The sequence below is a fragment of the Tamandua tetradactyla genome, chromosome 20 (genome assembly GCF_023851605.1).
Source record: "Tamandua tetradactyla isolate mTamTet1 chromosome 20, mTamTet1.pri, whole genome shotgun sequence".
NCBI classification, from domain to species: domain Eukaryota; kingdom Metazoa; phylum Chordata; class Mammalia; order Pilosa; family Myrmecophagidae; genus Tamandua; species Tamandua tetradactyla.
The window spans coordinates 11,677,509-11,704,984 of record NC_135346.1 but is presented as its reverse complement, the minus strand read 5'-3'; the positions used below and the strand labels follow the sequence as shown (position 1 = coordinate 11,704,984).

General features: G+C 36.7%; 1 protein-coding gene across 3 annotated transcripts in view; it reads left to right on the top strand.

The window, feature by feature from the left end:
* The window catches only part of AFF4 (ALF transcription elongation factor 4), a 174,444-nt gene that overhangs the window by 140,562 nt on the left and 6,406 nt on the right, over window positions 1-27,476 (top strand). For all 3 annotated transcript variants that reach the window (XM_077138428.1, XM_077138429.1, XM_077138427.1), the window contains 7 exons: window positions 545-788; window positions 7,501-7,595; window positions 8,201-8,264; window positions 8,384-8,520; window positions 8,783-8,854; window positions 26,013-26,106; window positions 26,898-26,941. In XM_077138428.1, the coding sequence (XP_076994543.1) occupies window positions 545-788; window positions 7,501-7,595; window positions 8,201-8,264; window positions 8,384-8,520; window positions 8,783-8,854; window positions 26,013-26,106; window positions 26,898-26,941 (750 nt within the window). The remainder of the gene's footprint in view (window positions 1-544; window positions 789-7,500; window positions 7,596-8,200; window positions 8,265-8,383; window positions 8,521-8,782; window positions 8,855-26,012; window positions 26,107-26,897; window positions 26,942-27,476) is intronic.

Genomic DNA, 27,476 nt, shown 5'->3' with positions numbered 1-27,476 from the left:
GTTGATATACGTGTGTCATTTGCTATTGGATACTTCCTGATGTGCTTTTAATGGTGCCTTTTAGTAAGCATGTCGTATACTGCACACGCAGACATAAACCAAAATAGTGGAAGTTTCTGCTTTTAGTTAAAGAGATGGAAAGTATTTAAGATTCAGTCTCACCTCTTCTGTTCTTTTAGAATTAAGGTCTTTACCACTTTCTGAGTATATGACAAACTTATCTATAATATCGCAAGATACTAGTTACTAACCTATGAGCATTAATTTCTTCATTCGCTATTCATTTATTCATTAATTCTACAAATATTTATTGAGTACATCTTACGTGGCAGGCCATATTTTAGGCACTAGTTATACAACTGTAGAAAGAGAACCAGACAAGATGCCTGCCCTCACAGAAGTTATGGTTTTATTATTATTTGCAGAAATCGTGTGTCTTAATAATCAAGTGGGGAAGAAACAAAGTTGTCTTAAAAGCAGACAGGAATGAAAAATTTCAGCACCCCCTTAGTGGAGAATTGAGGGCATTTGTTTGGTTTGGCAGGTCATCTAAGCAGACTGCTGTAAAAGAAAAGGATTTGTTGTCTTCTCCTGCTGGACCTGCTCCTTCAAAAGATTCAAAAACAGAGCATGGCTCTAGAAAGCGGACTATTAGTCAATCTTCTTCCTTAAAGTCAAGCAATAATAGCAACAAGGAGAATAGTGGCAGCAGCAAAAACAACAGTTCCTCCACTTCAAAGCAGAAGAAGAGTGAAGGGAAGACTTCCAGTAGCTCCAAGGAGGTCAAGGTAGGGTGTTGGGGGCCTGAGCCTTTTGAAAATCTCTCTTATTGTCATGTAACTTCTCAAAGGTGATTCTCTGTGGTTTGAAATTTTTGTAAACACCTCATTAAATTTATAGGCTTATATGTTTTACTCTCAAAATGTCATCATCTTGGGAGTGCAAGGGTAGTTCAGAGGTAGAATTCTCACCTGTCATGTGGGAGACCTGGGTTCAATTTCTGGTCCATATACTTCCTAAAAAAAAAAAAATTCAACAAATGTTGCTGCAGTGACAGGATAGTCACATGGAAAAAGGATAAAATGTGACCCCCACCATATAGCATACAAAAATAAGTCATCATCTTGATGACAAACATGTGTAGTAATGAGACCATGGAAGCAGTAAGTTAGCTGGTCAGATGCATATTAAGATAGAAACCCATAGTGGAAAAAATTTTTTTAATTATTTTAATATTTATTATGAAAATGTCTATACATACAGATAAAAGTATAATAAACTCTCACAAATCCATGGCCTAGATTTCATAATACAGTACTTCAACTTTTGTTTCATGAAGTATTAAAGTAAATTACAAATGTCAGGATGTTTTCAACCTTTAATATCCACCTCTAAAAAAATAATTTCCTAAGAACCACAATATTGCTATGAGATCTAACAAAATTTACAGTAATTCCTTCATAACATTTTTTTTTCCTTCATAATATTTAATACCTCGTCTGTATTCTGCTTCCCCACTTATCCAAAAAATATCCTTTATAGCTGACCAGGATTTGCTCAGTAACCACACATTCTGCTTGATTATTATGTTTCTGAAATCTCTTAATCTAGATTCCATGGCCCCTCTTTTGCCTGTTTCATTATGGTGTCATTTAACCTGAGGACTATGGAAATTTTTAAATTTAAGAACTTATCTTAAATGGCTCCGTAAGATTGAATTCTTGTATGTATTTTGAAATCCGCTTTGAATTTTTTTGAATTAGGTTTTTCAGATAAATTTTGTTTTACATAAATTGAAAAAGAAAACATTCAGTTTTGATTTATAATATAGAAAAAAATCTTCGAGTTAGCCTCAGAATTATTCCTAGAGCAGTACTCACAGTGTAGTGAAATATTCTTCATGTTTGTAGGTGAGGAAGTAGATCAAAGAAGGCTTTTCAAGGCTGTACTTTAATAGATAAACTCTTACTTCCAGTTGTTTTATTAGATTATTTGTATTGCTTTCTTAACTGTTATGATCAGAAGGAAATTCCCTGAATTCAGAGTAAACAAGGAAATACAAAGATTTTTAAGAACATAGTTCAGTGAATTATACTTGTGACTCAAGTAAACATTTGAGAATTGAAAAGTTAGACTGTTTAAGGTACTTCGTCATGCTTATTAAATGTGATAATTAAATCTTTTAAATTGAGGTAGTTTTAATTATAAACAACTTCTCAAGTTGAGCTCTACATAAGGCTCTTCCTCTAACTGAATACTCTTCTTTTGTAGTAGTCTGTAGAATTAACCCCAGCCTCCTTAGGAACCTGACTGTTCCCAGTTCCCCATCTATCTGCTGACTAGCTCTTCCTCTATTTCCCGTCCTTTTATTGTAAGAATTGAGGCCTTCATGCTTGTTTCTTGAGGCCTCTTACTCTTTTTATAAATATGTATTCATTAAGTGAGCTCACCTGCTCATTTGGCTTCTGTTATGTCATTGCTAAACTCACTGGGTAATGAGGGAATATTAGTTGAATTAATGTAGGCAGTTGTTACTCTGTCTTTATTGACAAGCTATCTAAAAATAGATCCTGACCACTTTGATTTCAAAATCTTATGCACTTATCAGTTGTTAATGTTATTAATGTAACTTTTGGTAGTTTCCCGTCTAGGCAGTTACATATGAGTTTATTAAAGAAAAATCTATAATTTAGTTAGAAGATAATTCTGTTCTTAATGATATTAACTGAAGAAAAATTAGACAATCTGGAAAACCAGAATCACATTTTTATATAAGAAAAGGGTATTAAAATACCTGGAAGATTGTCTTCCTTATTTGCCAGAAAACAAGTTTTCCTCAAACGAATCTAAGCTTGAATACTTGCAGGTCATTCATAATACATAGAGAAAAGCTACTTAGTAATGTTGTTATTGTAATATAACATTCAGGAAACCATTTCATAAACATGCAAACTTTCCCATAAAACACTTAGTATTTCCTCCAGTCTCAGATCTTTTATTTCCATTCCTTGAAGTAAGCTGTAATGGACGGAACTGAAAAACTCTTATAAGTAAAGAAAAGAAAACAAAATATTACATGGTTTATTTTAAATAGACCTTAAGCAATAAACATTAAAATTGTTTCATGTATTACTGGATTAAAAAAATTCTTTACTAGAGAAGGTATGGGTTTACAAAACAATCATATATAAAATACAAGATTTCAATATGCCACCCTGTTTATTAACAGTTTGCATTGGTGTGGAATATTTATTACTATTGAATTTTTATAATTGTACTATTAACTATAGTCCATGGTTTAACTTACAAATTCACTGTTTGCGTAGTGTGGTTCCATAGATTTTTTTTTCTTTTTTTTTTCCATCATATAGTTATATATTCATCATCATGATCATTTCTTAGAACATTTGCATCAATTCAGAAAAAGAAATAAAAAGAAAACAGAAGAAAAATTCATACGTACCATACTCCTTGCCCCTCCCTTTCATTGATCACTAGCATTTCAATCTACTAAATTTATTTTAACATTGTTCTCATTATTTTTTTATTAATCCATATGTTTTACTCATCTGTCCATAAAGTAGATAAAAGAAGCATCAGACACAAGGTTTTCACAATCACACAGTCACCTTGTGAAAGCTATATCATTATATAATCATATTTAAGAAACATGGCTACTGGAACACAGCTCTACATTTTCAGGCAGTTCCCTCCAGCCTCTCTGTTATGCCTTAACTAAAAAGGTGATATCTATTTAATGAGTAAGAATAACTGCCAGGATAACCTCTCGACTCTGTTTGACACTTTATTTTGTCTCATTTCTTTCTTCCCCCTTTCGGTTGAGAAGGTTTTCTCAGTCCCTTGGTGCTGAGTCCCAGCTCATTCTAGGATTTCTGTCCCATATTGCCAGGAAGGTCCACACCCCTGGGAGTCATGTCCCACGTAGAGAGGGGGAGGGCACTGAGTTTGCTTGTCATATTGCCTGAGAGAGATAGGCCATACCTGAGCAACAGAAGAGGTTCTTTGGGGGTGACTCTTAGGCCTAATTTTAAGTAGGCTAGCCTATCCTTTATGGGGTTAAGTTTTATATGAACAAGCCCCAAGACTGGGGGCTTAGCCTATTGCTTTGGTTGTCCTCACTGCTTGTGAGAATATCAGGAATTCTCCACTTGGGGAAGTTGAATTTTCCCCCTTTCTCACCATTCCCCCAACGGGATTTTGCAAATACTTTTTATTCACTGTCCAAATCCTTCTGGGATTTATTGAGGCATTACTCTGGGCAAACCTACAAAATTTCATGCCCTACTCAAAGTTCCATGTACTTACAGTGTTCAATTAAGCTGTCCACATAAGTTATATTAGGAAATGCAGTAGTCGAAATATAAATTTTATACCAAATAAGCATTTTTTGCTTTAGTCTCACACGTAAGTTAAAGTTTTAAATATTAATTGCCATCTATTTTCAACACCCTGCATTATTGACATTCCTTTTTTCTTCCTCATGCAAAACATTTTTAAATTTGTACATTTAGTCATTATCATTATACACTCTAGGCATTCCTAGATTATACCATCTCAATCTTTATCGTTTATCTTTCCTTCTGATTTCATTTGTGCCCCTAGGCTTCCTCCCTCTATCATTCTCAGATTCAGCTTCATTCCGTGTTCTAACATTATTGTATTATAGTTAGGTAGTATTGTGCTATCCATTTCTGAATTTTTACAGTCAGTCCTGTTTCACACTCTGTATCCCTTCAGTTCCAGTTACCCAATATCTACCCTATTTCTATCTCCTGATGACCTCTGTTCTTAACTGAAATGATCCAAGTTCATTCATTAATATTAGTTCATTTCAGTGAGACCACACAATATTTGTTCCATGGATTTAGAAAAAATTTTTTTCTGTTTCTGTATATACAGTCTAACATTACTTCTTTTAATCACATTCAGATATTTCACATTCATATATTTCAATGCTGTTAATTAAATTCACAATGATTTGATATCCACGTGGGTTCGAACCCCACTTCTGGTACCAAAATCTGTTCTAGTTTGCTAGCTACTGGATATAATATAACAGAAACGAAATGGCTTTTAAAAGGGGGGATTTAATGAGTTGCTAGTTTACAGTTCTAAGGCCAAGAAAATGTCCCAGTTAAAACAAGTCTATAGAAATGTCCAATCTAAGACATCCATCCAGGGAAAGATACCTTGATACAAGAAGGCCGATGAAGTTCAGGGTTTCCCTCTCAATTGAGAAGACCCATGGCAAGCACAGTCAGGGCCTCTCTCTTGGCTGGAAGGGCACATGATGAACATGGCATCATTTGCTAGCTTTCTCTCCTGGCTTCTGGTTTCATGAAGCTCCCTGAGAGGCGTTTTCCTTCTTCATCTCCAAAGGTCGCTGGCTGGTGGACTTTCTACTTTGTAGTGCTGCTTTCCCTGAATCTCCCATTCTCCAAAATGTTTCATCTTTTATAGGACTCCAATAAACGAATCAAGACCCACCCAAATGGGTGGAGACATGTCATCACCTAATCCAGCTTAACAACCACTCTTGACTAAATCACATCATCCAGGGAGATGATCTGATTACAGTTTCAAACATACGGTATTGAGTAGGGATTATTCTACCTTTATGAAATGGGATTTTGATTAAAACATGGCTTTTCTAGGGGGCATACTTCCTTTTAAACCAGCACATTCCACCCTGTGGCCCCTAAAAAAGACATGTTTTTCCTACCACCATCCATTACCTAAACATTTTCACATTCAAATAGGAACTCTGTACATTTTAAGCCTTAACTTTCCATTTTCTGTCCTTACTCAGTACCCTGGAAACCTTACTAGATTCTGACTCTATGAGTTTTCTTTTTCTAATTGTTTCAAATCAGTGAGATCATATAATATTTGTCCTTTTGTGTCTGGCTTATTCCACTCAACATTTTGTCTTCAAGGTTAATCTATATTATTGCATGTATCAGAACAATCGTTTTCTTTTTTTTTTTTTTGTTTTTTGAGATCATTCCTTTTTCTGGCTGAATGATAGTCATTGTTTATCTTTTTTATTGATCCATTCATTGGTTGATGGACACTTGGGTTGCTTCCGTCTTTTGACATTTGTGAATAGTACCACTATGAACATTGGTTGCAAATATCTGTCAGAGTCCCTGCTTTCATATCTTTTAGGTATATACTGATTAATGGGATTGCCAGGTCATATGGTAATTCTGTACTTAACTTCCTGAGGAACCACCAGACTCTCTTCCTTAACAGCTACACCGTTTTACATTGCCACCAGCTATGAATGAGTGTTCCTATTTCTCCACATTCTCCTCAAAACTTGTAATTTTCTGTTTTTTAAATATAGCCGTTCTGGTGGGTAGGAAATAGTATTTCATTGTGGTTTTTATTTGAATTTCCCTGAAGGCTAATGATGTTGAAGTGTTTTCATTTATAGCCATTTGAAGAGATGTATGTTCAAGTCGTTTGCCCATTTTTTATTGATCTTGGGGAGAATTTTTATGTCCCTTTCAGTCCCTGGTGAGCTGGATGCCATGGTGGCCTGCCTCAATAGTAGGGGGTAGTCACCAGTAGACACCATACAGAGAGAGCAATTGACTGTTCTTTACTGTAATTTATCAGCCTCTTCCTCCTGCTGTTTCCTAGATGCTATCAAGTATTCAAGGCCTCTGGAGTTTCAAAGTATTTGTTTCAGACAGTTTTGCCTGTTTAATAGTTGTTTTCAGTGGACATACTAAGTCCTGGAGCTCCCTACTCCTCCGTCCTCTCACAGTCCATATTATGGAAGTTTTTACTGTTGAAATCTTCATGCATTTGTGGAATAAATTCTACTTGTTTAGGTGTTTTATATTATAGGGAAAAACATGTACTCATTTTATCAAAGTGGAAAAGACATAGGAGTCAGAATAGGAGTTTAAGAAAGTAGCTGTGCTCTGAATAGATAGACCTGGATTTACAACTCATATCCCAGGACTACCACTTAAAAGTGGTCCCAGCTTAGGCAAGTTATTCCACCTCCTTGAGGCTGTTTTTTATTCTATCCTAACAGTAGCACCTGTTCATAGAGTTGTTGAAGGATCACCAACCATGCTAAGTATTTAGTTAACTTACTGCTTGGCAAGTAGTAAGCACACAATAAATGTTAGATATTATATATTGGTTCTTTCTTTGATCTATAATTGCCAATAGATTTAGCCCTAAGTAATACTGCCATTTTGGTATTAGATTTGTGTATTCCTTGTTTTAGCAAGTGCCTAGGTCAGTGCCTGGCACGTGGTAGATCCATAATATATATTATAATAAATATTTTGTTTATATCAGATGCACCCTTTCTAAAAAGAAGTTTTATTTTCTGAAGTTTAAAAGTTTCATGACAGTAAGTTTTGTTTCTTTTTTACCAGTGGCTGAAAAAGTGCTTTTGGTCTAATTTTTAATTTCCTCACAATTTTCAACATAGTTATGAAATTTTTTTGTCAGGAAAAGGCTCCAAACACTTCCTCTAACTGTCCTCCATCTACACCAACTCCTGATGCTTCTAAACCTCGGAGAACAAAGCTTACCTTTGATGACAGGTAGGATAAAAATTCTTTTTTATGCATTTAAGAAATTGTTCCAGTCAGCATATGAATAGCTCATTTTAATTTCTGTCAGTGCCCAAAAGAATTAGTACTTGTAGATGTTGTGGTTCACTAAGTATTCAAATTTTTTTTTAAGTATTCACATTTCAATTTGAAAGTAGTAGTCCCAGTAGTCTAAGTATTGAACTAGCTCCATGACTTTCATGGGGGATGTGGATAATGTGCCTTCCAGTAGACCCCTACTGCTTCTGGCATAAGATAAGGGGCTTTCTTAGCCACATGCAAGCAATTTTGATAACAGATCATTTCTCCTATGTACATTTTATTTGCTTGAAAGATTTCAGACAACTTGGGTTAGTATTTAATGCCAGGAAATTTGATTTCTGTTTTCTTAAATAGAAGGCTTGCCGTGAGGTAGCCCAAACAATTTATGCTGTTCACCTAATTTAAATATTTGTCAAGAAAAATCGAAACAAATGTTTAGTAGTAACTTATTTCCTTCAAAGACCTGAAAACTGAGAGATGCTAGAGACTAAAATGAACTAGTATTATCTTAGGAAAATGTTACCATTTTATTTATAATAAAATTCATATTGCAGAAATTATTCAGCGGACCATTATTTACAAGAAGCAAAAAAACTAAAGCATAATGCAGATGCATTGGTATGTACATATTCTTTTCACTTTTGTGTATTTAATCAAATTACCTTAAATCCTAATTTGTGGTATATGCTGATAATAGATCTGTTCAGTTCTCATTACCTTTATTTTCCTTTCTTCAGTCTGATAGGTTTGAGAAAGCAGTATACTATCTTGATGCTGTGGTATCTTTCATTGAATGTGGGAATGCATTAGAGAAGAACGCTCAGGAATCCAAATCCCCATTCCCTATGTATTCAGAGACGGTAGACCTCATCAAGTAAGTGAAAAAACTAGCTACATCATTGACAGTAGCAGTGCTTCTCTGGTCCATCCAAGAAGGGGCTCAATAAACTATATATAATAAAGCTGAAGAGGTTGCGTAATCCTTTCTTATCCTTAGATGAGGAGAATTAGATACTTCAGTGGATATCTTTGCCTTTTTCCAGGTTTGATTCTAATGTTTTGAGGACAAAAAAGTCATAAGAGCAAAGTGACGTATTATATTCTGCTTATCATTTGTTTGCCCTTTTAACTCACAGATACACTATGAAGCTAAAGAATCACTTGGCTCCAGATGCTACAGCTGCCGATAAAAGACTTACAGTACTTTGGTAAGTGTGTTTGTGTTCTACCCACTGCTGGATAACAGCAGTCCCATATTAAATTCTTCTGTGTATTCTCTTCTGAAAGTCCTTGAATCAGCAGTCCATAACTCTGTCATAAGTCTATTCTTGATCAATAGAGCAGGAAATAATTCATAATTCCTACTGAAAGATTTTACTTGTCAGTTTTTGATCCATTGCCCTCTTGAAGAAAGCCTAGGTAAGGTGGGGCTGGTATCAGGACCCTCCACTATCTTCATTGGTCACTTTTCTGGGCTCTTCTTTTGGTACCTTCTCTTCTCCATTTTCATATGTACCTTTCTTTAGTGAGCAGCAGATATCAGAAGCAAATTTGAAAACTAAGTGTCTAACCAGACCTGGAGTTTGACAGTTCTCCTTTAGCCCATAGTGTAGTAGGCATAGTCCCATTCAGAACTATAGTGAGCTACTATTGTTCAGAATAAAGAATGTGACTTGATTATTCTGTCGTTGGGAAATAGTATCAGTTCTTTTATTATAAGTACTTACTTGTAGACTTAGAACTGTGTTTAACACTGGAAATGCCACTGTGGATAAAACAGACATAGTGTTCCTCCTAGAATATTTAATGTAGTGTGAGAAGACAAATTAATCAAATATTCACACAAATATGCAAATTAAGGACTTTGAAAGAAAAATGTGTGTAACTATAAGAATGGAAAATACGGAGACCTACTCTCTAGGTAGAGGGAGCATCATGTACAAGAGCTAGATGGTATAAAGGAATTGGAAACATTAAAGGTGCTAACACAAGACCTATGAAAGATGAGTGATTGAATAGGCAGGTAGGAATGGTCATGCAGGGCCTTTTGTGTTTCAAATCAGACACAGTGGAGCCAAGATCACATCTTACTGAGATGTGAGATTTAGTTTGTCCTCCAGAGCAGCTAGTAAATAGCCAGGAACAGTACAGAACAACTGCTGGGGCCATATCAGTAACTGGATACACAGCGTATTCCAGTCTGGACAAGTTAGACCGGCTGCGAGCCCCCCCAGAACTGTGAGTTCCCCACCGTGGCGGCTGGTGCCCCTCCCTCACAGGCTGTTTCCCATAGGGGAAAGGAAAGAGACTTTACCAACAGCAGGGGCTGAGTTCAACCTAACTCCAATTGTGAAATTAATTAACAAATTCTGACCACTGAAAATAGGCCCCCAGTGCAGCTGAATCTCGAGTAAAAGCTGAGATTGCTGGGTTTTGCCCTGGCGCAGAGGGGCAGGGCTGATGGAAAAAGAAAACACAAAAAGAAAAATACAGAGGTTTTTTTTAATCGGATAGCCCATAATACTTGAAAGTGTCTGGGCCCTGAAGGAAAGGAGGGGGCACATAGGACCTGAAGATACACCAAGCAATGTACCAGCTTAAGCTCTTGATTGGCAAACCCGAGGAAGGGGGTCCTGCTCTTAAAAGGATTTTTCTTTTCCTTTTTTGTAGATATGTTTCTATGGCTTGTCTACTCTTTGGATACAGCTGCAAGGCTTCTCAGGCTCCAACTGCTCTTGGCATAGGCAGAATTAAGCTTGTTTGAGTGTTTGGAGCCTATGCCTTCCCCGGGAGAGGGGTGGATCCCAGCTCAGAATTCCTCCCTCAAGGAATTCAGACCCCAGGGTCTGTAAAAGTGAAGCCATTAAAGCCACCCTACAGTCTCTCCTCTGTCTCAGCCACGCCCCCAGTAGGGGGAGTCTGCTGAGGTGGAAGGTACCACATCACCTTATGCTGGTGGGACCCACAGGCAGGCTAGCACCACATACTGGGCAGAATAGGAAAAACACAGAGTCCAGAGGCTTCATAGGACAGCCTTTCAACCTGCTAGGACTCACCCTCAGGGAAAACTGACACAGGTGACTCTTTCCTCCTGAGAGGAGGCCAGTTTGGTCTGGGAAAATCTGGCTGGGTCTGTAATACCTAAGTAGACACTCCTAAGGGGGGGAAAAAAAAGGCCCCATACAGGCGGGTCAAGAAACAAAAAAATAAGAACTGAAAAGTTCTGATCTGTTAAGCAAAACCTAAGCTAGATGTCCAGAATAAGCTGAACTGAATGTCAGAGAACAGACATACAAGAAAGTCATCCAGCAAGAAAATCCTAGCTAAAAAAAAGTGAAAACAATGTCCAGAATAAACTAATAAACTAAGGCATTAGATGCCTAGATGCCAGCAAAAAATAACGAAACATACTAGGAAAATTGAAGATATGGCCTAGTCAAAGGAACAAACCAACAATTCAAATGAGATACAGGAGCTGAAACAATTAATTCAGAATGTTCAAACAGACGTGGAAAACCTCACGAAAAATCAAATCAGTGAATTGAGGGAGGATATAAAGAAGGCAAGGAATGAACAAAAAGAAGAAGAAATCGAAAATCTGAAAAACAAAACACAAAACCTATGGGAATGAAAGGCACAGTAGAAGAGATGAAAAAAACCATGGAAAAAAACCTACAATGTTAGATTTCAAGAGAAAAAACATAGGATTAGTGACCTTTAGGCTGAGACATCTGAAATCAGACAAGCAAAAGAAAATCTGGGGAAAAGTATAGAAAAATATGTGCAGGGATCAGGGAATTGAATGACAACATGAAGCACATGAATGTATGTGTTGTGGGTGTCCCAGAAGGAGAAGAGAAGGGAAAAGGAAGAGAAAAACTAATGGAGGAAATTATCACTGAAAATTTCTCAACTCTTACAAAAGACTTAAAATTATAGATCCAAGAAGTGCAGCATACCCCAAGCAGAATAGATCCAAATAGATGTACTCCAAGACACTTACTAATCAAAATGTCATATGTCAAAGAGAAAGAGAGAATCCTGAAAGCAGCAAGAAAAAAGCAATCCATCACATACAAGGGAAGCCCAATAAGACTATGTGTAGATTTCTCAGCAGAAACCATACCATGGAGGTGAGAAGACAGTGGGATGATATATTTAAGTTTCTAAAAGAGAAAAACTGCCAACCAAGAATTCTGTATCCAGCAAAGTTGTCCTTCAAAAATGAGGGGGAAATTAAAACATTTGCAAACAAAAAATCACTGAGAAAATTTGTGACCAAGAAACCGGCTCTGCAAGAAATACTAAAGGGAACACTAGAGACAGATAGGAAAAGACAGGAGACAGGAGTGTGGAGGAGAGCGTAGAAATGAAGACTATATTAGTAAAGGTAAAAAGATGAAAAATTAGATATGATATATAAAATCCAAAAGGCAAAATGGTAGAAGAAAATACTGCCTGTACAGTAATACATTAAATATTAATGGATTAAACTCCCCAATCAAAAGACATAGACTGGCAGAATGGATTAAGAAACAGGACCTAGACTTCCGGAGAAGATGGCGGCTTAGTAAGACACGCGGATCTTAGTTTCTTCTCCAGGACAGCTACTAGGGGAGTAGAAACGATACAGAACAGCTCCCAAAGCCAGAACAGAGAAAAAAAGACAGCGTACCCCATCCTGGAACGGCTGGCTGGCTGAGAGAAGCCACTCGCTTGGGTGAGATCACTGAGGCACGCGGGCTTCACCGGGCGGGGCGGCAAGCGGCCGGAGTCACTCTCTTCCCCCTTCCCGGGCCGGCTGGGAGAATTGGAGAGGCGGTCCCCTGAAACCGCAACGACTGGCGCCCACACCACGCGCGGCCCCCCGGACCAACTGAGAGAATTGGATCAGAAATCTCCAGGCCGCGGAGAATGGTGACGGGTGGGGGAGGCCCCTTCCAAACCTGTGACTCCCCGGGAACATGCTCTCTCCCGGGCGGGCCGCTGCCGCTGGCGCCCTCCCACCACGCTTGTCGCCCCAGGCCGACTAGGAAATTCGGACGGGCGCTTTCCCGGGCTGTGGCGGCCAGCAACCCTCCCCGTGTTCGGACCCCGGGCCGGCTCGCACTCTTCCAAGCTGCTTCGGCTAGCGAACCTCCCGGATGGCGAGAGTTTTCCAAAGTTAAAGGTCCCACAGCACCTTTTACTGGTGGGACCCGCAGACAAACGTGTGCCACGAGCGCCACCTACTGGGCAGGATAAGAAAAACAGAACCCAGAGATTTCACAGAAAATTCTTCCAAACTTTTGGATCCAATACCCAGGGAAATCTGTCTAAATACGCAGACGCCAACAGAAGATAACGGATCACGCTCAAATAATTGAAAACATGGCCCAGTCAAAGGAACAAACCAATAGTTCAAATGAGATACAGGAGCTGAGACAACTAATGCTGAATATACGAACAGAAATGGAAAACCTCTTCAAAAACGAAATCAATAAATTGTGGGAGGACATGAAGAAGACATGGGCTGAACATAAAGAAGAAATAGAAAAACTGAAAAAACAAATCACAGAACTTATGGAAGTGAAGGACAAAGTAGAAAAGATAGAAAAAACAATGGATACCTACAATGATAGATTCAAAGAGACAGAAGATAGAATTAGTGATTTGGAGGATGGAACATCTGAATTCCAAAAACAAACAGAAACTATCGGGAAAAGAATGGAAAAATTTGAACAGGGTATCAGGGAACTCAAGGACAATATGAAGCGCACAAATATACGTGTTGTGGGTGTCCCAGAAGGAGAAGAGAAGGGAAAAGGAGGAGAAAAACTAATGGAAGAAATTTTCACTGAAAATTTCCCAACTCTTATGAAAGACCTAAAATTACAGATCCAAGAAGTGCAGCGCACCCCAAAGAGATTAGACCCAAATAGGCGTTCTCCAAGACACTTACTAGTTAGAATGTCAGAGGTCAAAGAGAAAGAGAGGATCTTGAAAGCAGCAAGAGAAAAACAATCCATCACATACAAGGGAAACCCAATAAGACTATGTGTAGCTTTCTCAGCAGAAACCATGGAGACTAGAAGACAGTGGGATGATATATTTAAATTACTAAAAGAGAAAAACTGCCAACCAAGACTCCTATATCCAGCAAAATTGTCCTTCAAAAATGAGGGAGAAATTAAAACATTCTCAGACAAAAAGTCACTGAGAGAATTTGTGACCAAGAGACCAGCTCTGCAAGAAATACTAAAGGGAGCACTAGAGTCAGAACCGAAAAGACAGAAGAGAGAGGTATGGAGAAGAGTGTAGAAAGAAGGAAAATCAGATATGATATATATAATACAAAAGGCAAAATGATAGAGGAAAATATTATCCAAACAGTAATAACACTAAAAGTTAATGGACTGAATTCCCCAATCAAAAGATATAGAATGGCAGAATGGATTAAAAAACAGGATCCTTCTATATGCTGTCTACAGGAAACACATCTTAGACCCAAAGATAAACATAGGTTGAAAGTGAAAGGTTGGGAAAAGATATTTCATGCAAATAACAACCAGAAAATAGCAGGAGTGGCTATACTAATATCCAACAAGTTAGACTTCAAATGTAAAACAGTTAAAAGAGACAAAGAAGGACACTATATACTAATAAAAGGAACAATTAAACAAGAAGACATAACAATCATAAATATTTACGCACCGAACCAGAATGCCCCAAAATACGTGAGGAATATACTGCAAACACTGAAAAGGGAAATAGACACAAATACCATAATAGTTGGAGACTTCAATTCCCCACTCTCATCAATGGACAGAACATCTAGACAGAGGATCAATAAAGAAATAGAGAATCTGAATATTACTATAAAGGAGCTAGACTTAACAGACATTTATAGGACATTAAATCCCACAACAGCAGGATACACCTTTTTCTCAAGTGCTCATGGATCATTCTCAAAGATAGACCATATGCTGGGTCACAAAGCAAGTCTTAACAAATTTAAAAAGATTGAAATCATACACAACACTTTCTCGGGTCATAAAGGAATGAAGTTGGAAATCAATAATAGGCGGAATGCCAGAAAATTCACAAATACGTGGAGGCTCAGCAACACACTCTTAAACAACGCGTGGGTCAAAGAAGAAATTGCAAGAGAAATTAGTAAATACCTCGAGGCAAATGAAAATGAAAACACAACATATCAAAACTTATGGGATGCAGCAAAGGCGGTGCTAAGAGGGAAATTTATTGCCCTAAATGCCTATATCAGAAAAGAAGAAAAGGCAAAAATGCAGGAATTAACTGTTCACTTGGAAGAACTGGAGAAAGAACCGCAAACTAATCCCAAAGCAAGCAAAAGGAAAGAAATAACAAAGATCAGAGCAGAAATAAATGAAATTGAAAACATGAAAACAATAAAGAAAATCAATAAGACCAGAAGTTGGTTCTATGAGAAAATCAATAAGATTGATGGGCCCTTATCAAGATTGACAAAAAGAAGAAGAGAGAGGATGCAAATAAATAAGATCAGAAATGGAAGAGGAGACATAACTACTGACCTCACAGAAATAAAGGAGGTAATAACAGGATACTATGAACAACTTTACGCTAATAAATACAACAATTTAGATGAAATGGACGGGTTCCTGGAAAGACATGAACAACCAGCTTTGACTCAAGAAGACATAGATGACCTCAACAAACCAATCACAAGTAAAGAAATTGAATTAGTCATTCAAAATCTTCCTGAAAAGAAAAGTCCAGGACCAGATGGCTTCACATGTGAATTCTACCAAACGTTCCAGAAAGAATTAGTACCAATTCTCCTCAAACTCTTCAAAAAAATCGAATTGGAGGGAAAACTACCTAATTCATTCTATGAAGCCAACATCACCCTCATACCAAAACCAGGCAAAGATATTACAAAAAAAGAAAACTACAGACCAATCTCTCTAATGAATATAGATGCAAAAATCCTCAATAAAATTCTAGCAAATCGTATCCAACAACACATTAAAAGAATTATACATCATGACCAAGTAGGATTCATCCCAGGCATGCAAGGATACTTCAACATAAGAAAATCAATTAATGTAATACACCATATCAACAAATCAAAGCAGAAAAATCACATGATCATCTCAATTGATGCAGAGAAGGCATTTGACAAGATTCAACATCCTTTCCTGTTGAAAACACTTCAACAGATAGGAATACAAGGGAACTTCCTTAAAATGATAGAGGGAATATATGAAAAACCCACAGCTAATATCATCCTCAATGGGGAAAAATTGAAAACTTTCCCCCTAAGATCAGGAACAAGACAAGGATGTCCACTATCACCACTATTATTCAACATTGTGTTGGAGGTTCTAGCCAGAGCAATTAGACAAGAAAAAGAAATACAAGGCATCAAAATTGGAAAGGAAGAAGTAAAACTATCACTGTTTGCAGACGATATGATACTATACGTCGAAAACCCGGAAAAATCCACAACAAAACTACTAGAGCTAATAAATGAGTACAGCAAAGTAGCAGGTTACAAGATCAACATTCAAAAATCTGTAGCATTTCTATGCACTAGTAATGAACAAGCTGAGGGGGAAATCAAGAAACGAATCCCATTTACAATTGCAACTAAAAGAGTAAAATACCTAGGAATAAATTTAACTAAAGAGACAAAAAACCTATATAAAGAAAACTACAAAAAACTGTTAAAAGAAATCACAGAAGACCTAAATAGATGTAAGGGCATACCGTGTTCATGGATTGGAAGACTAAATATAGTTAAGATGTCAATCCTACCTAAATTGATTTACAGATTCAATGCAATACCAATCAAAATCCCAACAACTTATTTTTCAGAAATAGAAAAACCAATAAGCAAATTTATCTGGAAGGGCAGGGTGCCCCAAATTGCTAAAAACATCTTGAAGAAAAAAACGAAGCTGGAGGTCTCGCGCTGCCTGACTTTAAGGCATATTATGAAGCCACAGTGGTCAAAACAGCATGGTATTGGCATAAAGATAGATATATCGACCAATGGAATCGAATAGAGTGCTCAGATATAGACCCTCTCATCTATGGACATTTGATCTTTGATAAGGCAGTCAAGCCAACTCACCTGGGACAGAACAGTCTCTTCAATAAATGGTGCCTAGAGAACTGGATATCCATATGCAAAAGAATGAAAGAAGACCCATCTCTCACACCCTATACAAAAGTTAACTCAAAATGGATCAAAGATCTAAACATTAGGTCTAAGACCATAAAACAGTTAGAGGAAAATGTTGGGAGATATCTTATGGATCTTACAACTGGAGGAGGTTTTATGGACCTTAAACCTAAAGCAAGAACACTGAAGAAGGAAATAAATAAATGGGAGCTCCTCAAAATTAAACACTTTTGTGCATCAAAGAACTTCATCAAGAAAGTAGAAAGACAGCCTGCACAATGGGAGACAATATTTGGAAATGATATATCAGATAAAGGTCTAGTATCCAGAATTTATAAAGAGATTGTTCATCTCAACAACAAAAAGACAGCCAACCCAATTACAAAATGGGAAAAAGACTTGAACAGACACTTCTCAGAAGAGGAAATACAAATGGCCAAAAGGCACATGAAGAGATGCTCAATGTCCCTGGCCATTAGAGAAATGCAAATCAAAACCACAATGAGATATCATCTCACACCCACCAGAATGGCCATTATCAACAAAACAGAAAATGACAAGTGCTGGAGAGGATGCGGAGAAAGAGGCACACTTATCCACTGTTGGTGGGAATGTCAAAGGGTGCAACCACTGTGGAAGGCAGTTTGGCGGTTCCTCAAAAAGCTGAATATAGAATTGCCATACGACCCAGCAATACCATTGCTAGGTATCTACTCAAAGGACTTAAGGGCAAAGACACAAATGGACATTTGCACACCAATGTTTATAGCAGCGTTATTTACAATTACAAAGAGATGGAAACAGCCGAAATCTCCATCAACAGAAGAGTGGCTAAACAAACTGTGGTATATACATACGATGGAATACTATGCAGCTTTAAGACAGGATAAACTTATAAAGCATGTAATAACATGGATGGACCTAGAGAACATTATGCTGAGTGAGTCTAGCCAAAAACTAAAGGACAAATACTGTATGGTCCCACTGATGTGAACAGACATTCGAGAATAAATTTGGAATATGTCATTGGTAACAGAGTCCAGCAAGAGGTAGAAACAGGGTAAGATAATGGGCAATTGGAGTTGAAGGGATACAGACGGTGTAACAGGACTATTTACAAAAACTCAAAAATGGACAGCACAATAATACCTAATTGTAAAGTAATCATGTTAAAACACTGAATGAAGCTGCATCTGAGCTATAGGTTTTTGTTTTGTTTTGTTTTGATTTTACTATTATTACTTTTATTTTTTTCTCTATATTAACATTCTATATCTTTTTCAGTTATGTTGCTAGTTCTTCTAAACCAATGCAAATGTACTAAGAAATGATGATCATGCATCTATGTGAGGATGTTAAGAATTACTGATTGCATATGTAGAATGGTATGATTTCTAAATGTTGGGTTAATTTCTTTTTTTCCGTTAATTAAAAAAAAAAAAAGAGAGAAGGGGTAATTGGAGCTGAATGGATACAGAATGTACAACGGGACTGGATATAAAAACTCAGAAATGGACAGCACAATATTACCCAATTGTAATGCAATTATGTTAAAACACTGAATGAAGCTGCATGTGAGGTATAGGTTTTTTCTTTTTTTTTTTTCTTTCTATTATTGTTTTAATTCTTATTCTGTTGCCTTTTTATTTCTTTTTCTAAATCGATGGAAATGTACTAAGAAATGATGAATATGCAACTATGTGATGTTATTAAGAATTACTGATTGTACATGTAGAATGGAATGATTTCTAATTGTTTTGTTAATTCTTTTTTTAATTAATAAAAAAAAAGAATAAAGAAACAGGACCTATGTATATGCTGTCTACAGGAAACGCACTTAGACCCAAGGATAACCATAGGTTGAAAGTGAAAGGTTGCAAAGCGATATTTCATGCAAATAACAATCAGAAAAGAGCAAAAGTAGCTGTACTAATATTCAACAAGTTAGACTTCAAATGTAAAACAGTTAAAAGAGACAAAGAAGGACACTGTATTAACAAAAGGAACAATTCAGCAAGAAGACATAGCAATTATAAATATTTATTCACCGAGCCAGAATGCTCCAAAATACATGAGGCAAACACTGAAAACACTGGAATGTGAAATAGACATATGTACCATAATAGCTGGAGACTTCTAATTCCCAACTCTCATTAACATCTAGACATCTAGAGAGAGGATAAATAAAGAAACAGAGAATTTGAATAATACAATAAATGAGCTAGATTTAACAGACATTTATAGAACATTACACCCCATAACAGCAGGATGCACCTTTTTCACAAGTGCTTATGGATTATTCTCAAGAGTAGGCCATATGCTGGGTCACAAAGCAAGTCTCAATAAATTTGAAAAGATTGAAATTATACTAAACGCTTTCTCAGATCATAAAAGGAATGAAGTTGGAAATCAATAATAGGCAGAGTGCCAGAAAATTCACAATATATGGAGGCTCAACAACACACTCTTAAACAAGCAGTGGGTCAAAGAACAAATTACAAGAAAAATCAATGAATATCTCAAGGCAAGTGAAAATGAAAACACAACTTATCAAAATTTATGGAATGCAGCAAAGGCAGTGTTGAGAGGGAAAATTATTGCCTATATCAAAAAAGAAGAAAGAGCAAAAATGAAGGAGTTAACTATCCACTTGGAAGAACTAGAGAAAGAACAGCAAACTAACCCCAAACCAAGCAAAAGGAAAGAAATAATGAAGATTAGAGCAGAAATAAATGAAATTGAGAACATGAAACAATCGAGAAAATTAACCAAACCAGAAGTTGGTTCTTGAGAAAATCAGTAAGATTGATGGACCCTTGGCGAGACTGACAAAATGGAGAAGAGAAAGGATGCAAATAAATAAAATCAGAAATGAAAGAGAAGACATAACCTCTGACCCCGCAGAAATAAAGGAGGTAATGAGAGGATACTATGAACAACTTAATGCTAATAAACTTGACAATGTGGATGAAATGGGCAATTTCCTAGAAAGGCATGAACAACCAACATTGACTTCAGAAGAAATAGATGACCTCAACAAACAAATCACAAGTAAAGAAATTAAATCAGTCATTAAGAAGCTCCCCAGAAATACAGATTGTGCAACAGGACTGAATGTAAAAACTCAGAAATGGACAGCACAATACTACCTAACTGTAATGTAATTATGTTAAAACACTGAATGAAGCTGCATGTGAGAATGATAGAGGGAGGAGGGCTGGGGACATAAATGAAATCAGAAAGAAAGATAGATGTTAGAGATTGAGATGGTATAATCTAGGAATGCCTAGAGTGTATAACAATAGTGAAATGTACAATGTACAAATTTTAAAAATGTTTTTGTATGAGGAAAAACAAAGGATTGTCATTATTGCAGGGTGCTGAAAATAGATGATAACTAATACTTTAAAATGTCACCTTATGTGTGAGACTAAAGCAAAAAATGTTTATTTGTTACAAAATTTATATTTTGACTAGAGCATTTCCTAATATAACTCATGTAGATAGTTTGATTGAATGTCATAAGTACTTGGAATCTCAGGTAGCACATGAGATTTTGTTGGTTTGTCCAGAGTGATGCCCCGATGAATCCCAGAGTGATTTGATCAGTGACTGGAAAAGTATTTGCAAGCCCCCTTCGGGGAATGATGAGAGTGGGGAGAAATTCAACTTCCCCAAGTTGAATTCTTGATATTCTCACAAGCAGTGTGGACAACCAAAGCTATAGGCTGAGCCCCCAGTCTTGGGGTTTGTTTATATGAAACTTAACCCCACAAAGGATAGGTCAAGTCTACTTAAAATTTAGGCTTACGAATCACCCCCAAGAGAGCCTCTTTTGTTGCTCAGATGTGGCCTCTCTCTCCAGCCAACATGACGAGCAGTCTCAGCACCCTCCCCCTCTCTGCATGGGACATGATTCCCAGGGTTGTGGACCTTCCTGGCAACGTGGGACAGAGATCCTGGAATGAGCTGAGACTCAGCATCAAGGGACTGAGAAAAACCCTAGAATAAGCTGAGAATTAACATCAAGGGATTGAGTGAACCTTCTAGACCAAAGGGGGAAGAGTGAAATGAGACAAAGTGTCAATGGCTGAGAGATTCCAAACAGAGTTGAAAGGTTATCCTGGAGGTTATTCTTATGCATTAAGTAGATATCACCTTGTTGTTCAAGATGTAGCGGAGAGGCTGGAGGGAACTGCCTGAAAATGTAGAGCTGTGTTCCAGTGGCCATGTTTCTTGATGTTGATTGAACAATGATACAGCTTTCACAATGAGACTCTGTGAATGTGAAAACCTTGTGTCTGATGCTCCTTTTAGCTACTATATCAACAGAAGAGTAGAACATATGGAATAAAAATAAGTAATAGGAACAAATGTTAAATTTAGTTTGAAATGCTAGTGGTAAATGAAATCGAGGGGTAAGGGGTATGATATGTGTAATCTTTTTTTCTCTGTTATCATTTTATTTCTTTTTCTGTTGTCTTTTTATTTCTTTTTCTAAATCGATGCAAATGTTCTAAGAAATGATGAATATGCAACTATGTGATGATATTAAGAATTACTGATTGTATATGTAGAATGGAATGATATCTTAATGTTTTGTTTGTTAATTTTTTTAATTAATAAAAAAAGTTAAAAAATAGAAGCTCCCCAGAAAGAAAAATCCAGGACCAGATTGCTTCACAGGTGAATTCTATCAAACATTCCAGAAAGAATTAGTACCAATCCCTCTCAAACTCTTCAGAAAAGATTGAAGAGGAGGGAGGACTACCTAACTCATTCTGTGAAGCCAACATCACCCTCATACCAAAGCCAGATAAAGATATTACAAGAAATGAAAATTACAGACCAGTCTCTCTAATTAATATAGATGTAAAAATCCTCAACAAAATTTTTGCAAATCGAATCCAGTAGCACATTAAAAGAATATACCCCATGACCAAGAAGGATTCATCCCAGATATGCAAAGATGGTTCAACATAAGAAAATCGATTAATGTAATACACTAACTATATCAACAAATCAAAGCAGAAAAACCACATAATCATCTTGATTAATGCAGAGAAGGCATGTGACAAAATTCAAAATCCTTTCCTGTTGAAAACACTTCAAAGGATAGGAATAGAAGAGAACTCCTCAACATGATAAATGGAATATATGCAAAACCCACAGCAAACATCATCCTCAATGGGAAAAAACTGAAAACTTTCCCCCCTAAAATCACAAACAAGACAAAGATGTCCACTATCACCACTGTTATTCAACATTGTATTGGCAGTTCTAGCCAGAGCAATTAGACAAGAAAAAGAAATACAAGGCATCAAAATTGAAAAAGAAAGAAGTAAAACTCTCACTGTTTGCAGATGATATGATTTATATGTGAAAACCCCAAAAAAATCCACAGCAAAACTACTAGAACTCATAATGAATACAGCAGAGTGGCAGATTGCAAGATCAACACTCAAAATCTGTAGTGTTATATACAGTAATAATGAGCAGTCTGAAGGGGAAATCAATTAAAAAATTCCATTTACAATTGCAACCAAAAGAATAAAAGTTTAGGAATAAATTCAGCTAAGGATACAAAAGACCTATACAAAGAAAACTTCAAAAAATTGCTAAAAGAAATCACAGAGGACCTAAATAAATGGAAGGGCATTTCCATGTTCATGGATTGGAAGACTAAATATAGTTGAGATGTCAATTCTACCTATATTGACTTACAGATTCAATGTAATAGCAATTAAAATCCAAAAAAATTACTTTTCAGAAATAGAAAAATCAATAACCAAATTTATCTGGAAGGTCAGGGGTGCCTCAAATAGCTGAAAATATCCTGAGAAAGAAAAATGAAGTTGGAGGTCTCACGCTACCTAACTTTAAGGCATATTATGAAGCTACAGTGGTCAAAACAGCCTGATTCTGGCGTAAAGGTAGATATACTGACCAATGGAATCAGATAGAATGTTCAGATATAGACCCTCTTATCTATGGATAATCGGTCTTTCATAAGGCAGTCACGCCAGCTCAACAGGGACAGAACAGTCTCTTCAATAAATGGTGCCTAGTGAATTGGATATCCCCATGCAAAAGAATGAAAGAGGATCTATACATCACACCCTGTACAAAAAGTAACTTGAAATGGATCAAAGACCTAAACATTAGATCCAAGACCATGAAACTGTTAGAAGAAAATGTAGGGAAGTATCTTATAAATCTTATAATAGGAGATGGTTTCCTAGACCCTACACCCAAAGCACTAGCATTGAAAAAAGAAATAAATAAATGGGAACTCCTCAAAATTAAACACTTTTGTGCATCAAAGAACTTCATCAGGAAAGTGAAAAGACTACCTATACAATGGGAGACAATATTTGGAAACGATATATCAGATAAAGGATTAGTATCCAGAATATGTAAAGAGATTGTTCAACTCAACAACAAAAAAACAGACAACCCAGTTACAAAATGGGCAAAAAGACATAACAGACCCTTCTCAGAAGAGGAGATACAAATGGCCAAAAGACACATGAAAAGATGCTCAACTTCCCTGGCTATAAGGGAAATGCAAATCAAAACCACAATGAGATATCATCTCACATCCACCAGAATGGCCATTATCAAAAAAAACAGAAGACGACGAGTGCTGGAGAGGATGTGGAAAAAGAGGCACACTTATCCACTGTTGGTGGGAATGTCAAATGGTACAGCCACCATGGAAGGCAGTTTGGCGGTTCCTCAGGAAGCTAAATATAGAATTTCCATATGACCTGGCAATACCATTGCTAGGTATCTACTCAGAGGACATGAGGGCAAGGACGCAATCAGACATTTGTACACCAGTGTTTATAGCAGCAGTATTTACAATTGCCAAAAGATGGAAAAGAGCCCAAATGTCCATCACCAGATGAGTGTCTAAACAAACTGTGGTATATACATACGATGGAATATTATGTGGCTGTAAGACAGAATAAAGTTATGAAGTATGTAAAAACATGGATAGACCTTGAGGACATTATCCTGAGTGAGATTAGCCAGAAACAAAAGGACAAATACTGTATGGTCTCACTGATATGAACTGACGTTAGTGAATGAACTTGGAGAATTTCAGTTGGAAACAGAGACCATCAGGAGATAGAAATAATGTAGATACTGGGTAATTGGAGTTGAAAGGATATAGACTGTACAACAGGACTGATTGTAAAAATTCAGAAATGCATAGCACAATACTACCTAACTATAATACGATAATGTTAGAACACTGAATGAAGTTGAATGTGTGAATCATAGAGGGAGGAGGCTTAGAGGCACAAATGAAATCAGAAGGAAAGATAGATGATAAAAACTGAGATAGTATAATCTAGGAATGCCTAGAGTGTATAATGATAGTCACTGAATGTACAAATTTGAGAATGTTTTTGTATGAGGAAGAACAAAGGAATGTCAGTATTGCAGGGCATTGAAAATAGATGGTAATTCATATTTAAAAATTTTAACTTATATGTGAGTCTAAAGCAAGAAAATGTTTATTTGGTACAAAATTTATATTTTGACTAGTGCATTTCCTAATATAACTTATGTGGACAGTTTAATTGAACACTGTAAGTACATGGAACCTTGAGTAGGGCATGGGATTTTGTAGGTTTGCCCAGAGTAATGCCCTGATAAATCTCTGAGTGATTTGAACAGTGAATTAAAAAGTATTTGCAAAGTCCCGTTGGGGGAATGGCAAGAAAAGGGGGAAGTTCAGCTTCCCCAAGTGGAGAATTCCTGATATTCTCACAAGCAGTGAGGACAGCTGAAGCAATAGGCTGAGCCCTCAATCTTGGGGTTTGTTCATATGAACTTAACCCCACAAAGGATAGGCTAAGCCTCCTTAAAATTAGGCCTAAGAGTCACCCCCAAAGAACCTCTTCTGTTGCTCAGATATGGCCTCTCTCTCTCAGCCGATAAGACAAGCAAACTCAGTGCCCTCCTCCTCTCTACGTGGGACATGACTCCCAGGGGTGTGGACCTTCCTGGCAATGTGGGACAGAAATCCTAGAATGAGCTGGAACTCACCATCAAGGGACTGAGAAAACCTTCTCAATGACCAATTGGGGGAAGAACGAAATGAGACAAAATAATGTGTCAATGGCTGAGAGATTCCAAACAGAGCCGAGAGGTTATCCTGGAGGTTATTCTTACGCATTGTATAGTTATCACCTTTTTAGTTAAGGTGTAATGGAGAGGCTGGAGGGAACTGTCTGAAAATGTAGAGCTGTGTTCCAGTAGCCATGTTTCTTGAAGATGATTGTATAATGATAATTGCTTTTGCAGTGTGACTGTGGTTGTGAAAACCTTGTGTCTGATGCTCCTTTTATCTACCTTATTGACAGATGAGTAAAACATATGGATTAAAAATAAATAAATAATAGGGGGAACAAATATTAAAATAAATTCAGTAGATTGAAATGCTGATGATCGGTGACAGGGAGGGGGAGAGATATGGTATGTAGGTATTCTTTTCTTTTTCTTTTTATTTCTTTTTCTGATTGATGCAAATGTTCTCAGAGGTGATCATGGTGATGAATATACAACTATGTGATGATATTGTGAGTTATTTATATACCAAGAATTGAATGAACATATGGTAAGAAAGTTTGTATATTATGTTTAAAAAAAAATTTTTTTTTTTTTTTACATGGGCAGGCACTGGGAATCGAACCCGGGTCCTCTGGCATGGCAGGCAAGCGTTTTTGCTGCTGAGCCACCGTGGCCTGCCCAAAAAAAAATTGTTTTTAATATGTTTCATTAGTATGATAGTAATCATAGTTGAGTTTCTTAGGTTATTTTTTTGTTTTAGTTTTCGATTTTTTTTACATTTTAGATTATTTGTAATTTGATCTGGAAATTCAGTCCCTTAGGGATTTTTTAGTGCACGTTACAGTAACATTTTAGTGTCATATGGGTGAAGTTTCTGCTTTTGGATTGTGAGCTCATAATGGGAGGCTAGTCCCAGGCCTCTTAGCTGTCTTCTCCTCTTTTGGGTACATACTACCATAAGAACATATTTTTGGATTTTGCCTATGAGTTAGTGTTGTTGACCTTGTGATATGGTCTGCTCACATGAGCCAGCCCTGTACTCTAACATGACAAAGATTGCCTGTGCAGATGTGGCCAGAATCTAATGTAAGCTGCCCTTTCCCATTGGCTAGCCTGCGATGCCAGTCCTTGCTGTACCTGAGGCTATTCAAGCTGAAGAAGGAGAATGCTCTGAAGTACTCAAAGACACTGACAGAACATCTGAAAGTAAGTACAAAAGAGGAGGGTTCATTTTCTAGGAGATAAAATTTGAGAAGTCCCCCATCCCTACCCCAGAAGTGCCCTCATTATTTACCCCATAATTTATCCATAGCAAGGCAGGAGCTACTGTTTACGAACTTTTAAATAAGTTTGAGATATCTTGGAAAGTTTTTATACCCACGGTAAATGCACATAGATCTGAATAGAGAACCTCAGTAGCCCTCTGTAGCAGCTCTTAGTAACATTTCAGTTGGTGTACTCTGTTTTTATTATGAAACCCAACTTATACTTTAAAAAAATGGCCTTTTGTTTTCCCTTCCATCCTTTCTTTAGACTATTATTATCTATTTCCTAAAATGTTTTCCTGTATTTTTTTGTGACAGCACCACATAAAACTTCCTAAAATTCTGTTCTGATATCACTTTGAACCCTTCCAAACTCTTTACTCTGGCTGCAAGGCTTTTAGGGTCTCTCTATCTCTAGTTCCTTGTCTAAATCTCTGCTTTGCCAAACTGAATGGGTCACATCCATTCTCTTTTCTTTGTATGTAGTATGACTCATTTCTCTATGCCCTCTCCCCTTCTCTCTGAATGTAACATTCTTCTTTGCTTCTTCTGTGAAGTCTTCCAGAACCTCCCAGTTCTCAGCTAAATAACTTTCTTCTGCTGCATATTTTCAACACCCACACATTTTGTTAAATTTATAAAGCTTCTTAAGATCACTTGTATTCTAGTGTTTTAAAATATATACTTCAATAAGTAGTGTTTTGTTTCAAGTACAGTTTATTTTCTCTGCAGAATTCTTACAATAATTCTCAAGCTCCATCACCTGGCTTGGGAAGGTAGGTAAATTTTTATTCTATAAAATAGTGTTTGTGACAAGTTTGTTTATGTAAAAATGGAACAGGTAGGTCCAGTTTCCAAAAATAGAAAAGTGATTAAATGTTTATATTAAAACCATCAGAATAAAGTATTTTTATGTAATCTGTCCTAGAAGTCATTGTTTTTTTCCTCTTATTTTTTTGTAAGTTGAAAGTATAAATGAACATACTCTTAGAAAAATTCGAGATGGGACATTTCACCTGCAAAAATAAGAGTTTTTCATTATACTTAGTGAAATAAGCCAGACACAAAAGAATAAGTATTATGTGAGTCCTTTTATGTGAAATATCTAAAATGAACAAATTCATAGAGACAGAATGTAGAGGGTCGCAGGAAATGGGGAGAGGGGAAAATGGGGAATTGTTATGCTTAAGATGATTGAGTTTCTGTTTGGAGTGATGAAAAAATTTTGATAATGGATGATGGTGAAGATAGCACACATTATAATTATAATTGATGCCAGTAATTGTACATTTAAAAATGGTTGAAATATAA